This window comes from Quercus suber, unplaced genomic scaffold (assembly GCF_002906115.3).
Source record: "Quercus suber isolate HL8 unplaced genomic scaffold, Cork oak 2.0 scaffold_1240, whole genome shotgun sequence".
Taxonomy (NCBI): Eukaryota; Viridiplantae; Streptophyta; class Magnoliopsida; order Fagales; family Fagaceae; genus Quercus; species Quercus suber.
In genome coordinates, this window is record NW_027070635.1 from 26,095 (window position 1) to 30,288 (window position 4,194).

At 33.8% G+C, this 4,194-nt stretch overlaps 1 protein-coding gene across 1 annotated transcript; it reads right to left on the bottom strand.

Annotated features, from left to right (window-relative positions):
- Nucleotides 1–273: 273 nt before the first annotated feature.
- On the bottom strand, nt 274–1,458 carry LOC111999412 (uncharacterized). The gene has a single exon (XM_024031533.2). The coding sequence runs from the start codon at nt 1,367–1,369 to the stop codon at nt 500–502; it is 870 nt and encodes a 289-aa protein (XP_023887301.2). The 5' UTR covers nt 1,370–1,458; the 3' UTR covers nt 274–499.
- Nucleotides 1,459–4,194: the final 2,736 nt, after the last annotated feature.

Below are 4,194 nucleotides of genomic sequence, written 5' to 3' on the forward strand. Positions count from 1 at the left end.
AAGATAAACAATAAAAAAAAAAAAAAAAAAAAAAAAAAAAAAAGAAGCTTCGTGGTACTTCTCATAATTGAGATATTCAAGAAGATGAGTTACTTTCATCACGGATTCTCGATCCAAATTTTCATATAAACTAACCAGTAGATCGTGAAATCATTGGCAATTACTAGTTATTGCTTTGACAGCTTCAGTGCCAAAACTATCACGTGGACATGGCAGAAATGTAAACTCAAACAATCAATAATAAACATAATCACCGATTACCAAACCCAATTGTATATGTTATTATTTATTACTACAAAATATTTGACTTTCCCAGGATACAAAACATTGATGGCCCAGTCAAGAATGTCCCCTATCATACACTAACTAGTACCTACCAACTCTGTTCTTGGCTAGCTCTTGCCTCTCTCATTCAAAATTCAGACCCTTATTGCATGGCACATGTACAACATGGTCAATCTTGGCTTGTTGGGACACACGTACTAGCACTAGCACCACCCTATGTCACACGTGTGGATGGAATGCAACCAAAGGAAGCTTTTACGACAGCGTTTAGATGCTGACTCCTGGACCCCAAAATCTTTAGCAGCCTCCACAACCCTTTCCTTCTACTTCTCTCATTGCTTTTAACCATGTTATCACATTCAACAGAACTAAACATCATTGATGGGCTCTTTTTACGACTCTGCCTTAGCTTAATATCACGCAGCTTCATCTCTGTTGGAAATCTAGTCATCCCAAACATGAACAAATACCACCTTGATTTTGTTGGAGATGTTAACATTGTCACTTTTCCAACTGATAAATCACACTTGCGAGTTGCATAAACGTAGCTTTTTGATGCAGGCAAAGCTGAGGCAATGGAACCCTTTGAGCCATTCTTGTCATTATAAACTTTTTTGCCTTTGGACCCTTTTGATGATGAGCTTCTTGTCTTGTTGAAAGAGAGTGACTTCCATCGAAAAAGCTTTGAACCTTTTGAAGAGCTTCTTGTCTTGTTGAAAGAGAGTGATTTCCATCGGAAAACCCCTTTCTTGGGTGTGTGGTTTTGCTTTTCTTGGTTCTGATGAGGTTTCTCGGGGTGGTCAGGTAGCTCTTCTTTGTAGGGAATGAGTTTGCCACAAAAGATGATGCTTTTGTTTGCTGCTGTTGTTGAACAAGTAGAGGCAGTGAAGTCCTCGCTGAAGAACTCAAAGAATTCATTGCTGTCTGAGGACAAGCTTTGGTCTTCTTTGGAGTAGTCATCCCAGTTGGATGCATCACTGTAGTTAGGAAGATCACAAAGAGAGAGTGTTTCTTCTCCCTCATATGGATCTTCAAAGTCAGTGTTTTCCTCAACTGGGTCTACATATTGTTCTTGAGCTACCATACTTGAGCTCAAAGAATGATCGGATAAGCAAAATGAGTGAAATTGAATAGGTAATAAGAGTAATGAAGAAATAGTTTTTGCTTATTGGGTTATCTTCTGGTTTGTTGAATAAAGGGAATTGGCCTTGTATATATATATAGAAAGAATAATTAGCAGAAAGCTCCCAAAAAAAGGAAGTGAGAGAGAACCTCCGGGCGGTTGATGGGGATGGCTTCTAGAGAATTAGGGAATAGGAATAAAAGATTGTGAATTAAATTTATGGTAGTAGTAGTACTATATGGTTGGTCTTCTAGAAAAGCAGGCTTAGACTTTAAAAGGTGGACTCAAACAAAAACAAAAACTGAAATAATTCAAATAGTACTTTCTCTTTGTGTGTCTTGCTAGTCTAAAAGCTGGTCATACATGGACAATGTGCCTTCTACTTCTTCTAGATGGACTCTTTATTCTTTCTTTCTTTCTTTTTAATTTTTGGATGTTTCTTATTTTTTGGGTTGCTTGTTTGCTAGGGATTGCACTGCTTATCTCAACGTGGTTGTCTTCTACTCTACTATGGGTCATTCCTGTAAGGGATGAGATTAAACAGCATAATAAACTCTAAGAATAATGCTCAAGACATAGAAAAATTCATAATTTTGTATTACAACTTGTTATGTGACAAGTTGTGATTGGTATAAGTGTGATGGTGGGTCATGTGAGAATACACTTGCACCAATCACAACTCATCATATAACGAATTATGGCACAAAATTGTGCATTTTTTTTTGTGTGAGCATTACTCAAACATTAAACAGGGAGTTGGGTTTTGTCGTGTAGTTCTTGTTAGGGTCCCACCTTGACGACAATCAAATTTTGAGAAAATTGGCACTTGGTGTGGGACCCGAAATTCCGCGTTGGACTTCTTTTTGTAGTTTTTCTTCGTCTTTGCGGTGTATAGTAAGTCCTATTAGTCTGTTACACAAAAAAATTTCACCCCCATTTTTTTCCGCAACGAATAGGGGAAATATGTTGTGATTTCATTGTTGCACCAATTACGATTTATTATCTCAACGAGATACACAGTGAACTTTTAAAAAATGAAAAAAATGCGAGCTTATTTGCCTCTAATTTCACAATTTGTCAATGTTGTAAGTTGAAATTGATGAGTTAAAAGTTTATGGTAATGGTGGATATGCATGAAAGTAAAATAGGTGTGAGTTGTGTGACTACATTTTTCATTGTGTTTAAAAGCATTTACATTTACATCAAATGTGCTAAAAATATATATATAATTTTTAATACCTCAAAAAGTTACTTGATTTATTTTTACACTTCACTTTACAATACACTCTACATTAAATCGTTTATTTTTTACATATTACCCTTTAAAATAATATAAATAAACAACCCAACATATTAATTTCTTTGTAACCTCTCTCTCTCTCATTTCCTCTCCAACCCATGAAGATAAATGAATTAAATAATAGTAACAACATGCTATAGTAGTTTGCTATTAATATAGCATATATCTTAGTGTTTGATGTGCTAAAAATAGTTTTTTAATGGGTTTTTACCACCATCATTACTGTGAAGGCTCTAAGATAGGTTTGTGCCTATGACGAAGGTGTTTATTAATATAAAATTTATGCAGCGATAAACACAATTTACCTCCTTATGTTTAGGAGACAGTAGTACTATTTCATCTTTTTAGTATCTTTCTTGAAAAGGTTCTGCATCTTTCGGAAACATGCAATACCTTCTCATCTTTCTTAAGAAAAAGCTGAAAAGTTTACTTGCTACTTTAATTAAAGTTAAGATAAAGTACCAAAATAATAAAGTGAATTCGGCTTCAACACTTTTGTTAAAAATAAAATAAAAATTGGGCAGCAGCATAGACTGTCTTTATTATTCTTTAGAAACTCACTTTTGTAATAGTCTAGTCTAGTCGGTGGCTATTGCTAATTTTTCTTTTTTTTGTTTCTTTTTTAGAATCGATTACTAACCAATATATATGTCGAGGGAAATGAAACGTGTAGAGGCAGTACATAATCAAAGTTGGTTCTCTTTTTGGTTATTGAGCTCGACTATTTAAGATCGAGTTTCATAAACTTAATTTGTTTAGTTAATAAACGAGTTCAATTGAACATCTTAATGAATTAAACTCAGTAGCTCACAATCAGCTTTGCTTAGTTTATAATCCTATTTTCTTTAATATGAGAACACAATCATTAAGGAAATAGTTTATTTTGTATAAATAACTGACATATAAATACTAATGAGTTATGACTTAATTGACATAACTGACATTAAGGAAATAGTTTATTTCGTATAAATAATTGACATATAAATACTAATGAGCCATGACTTAATTGACATTTCTTCTTCTCATGATAATAAGATGGAGAGTGATGTCATGAGCTCAAGATACATTCAACGAGAGTATGTAATTTACAACATAAGATACATTCAACGAGAGTATGTAATTTACAACATAGAAATTAGAAGCGAATGTACCATTCAAACTTCAAACGCTTGTTTGATAAATTGTAGACTAGTAATAGTATATTAAACCGTGGAAGCTGAAGACCACCATTCATTTTTTGCACTTGAGAGTTGAGACCAAATTGAGGAGCAAAATTAACTACATATCAGATTCAACAGGTTAGGTAACAACTTCGAAATTTAGTAAAGCTCAGTACTGTAACAGATACAAACTTTTAGATAAACTATTCAACAAGTCTTTAACTGTTTTCAAAGGAAGCTTCTTTGCTTGCTAGTGTCAGTCGTAATTTTCTTAAATCTTTTTTTTTTAAACTTGTTTACTGGGTTCCAAGACTAAAGGCAATATT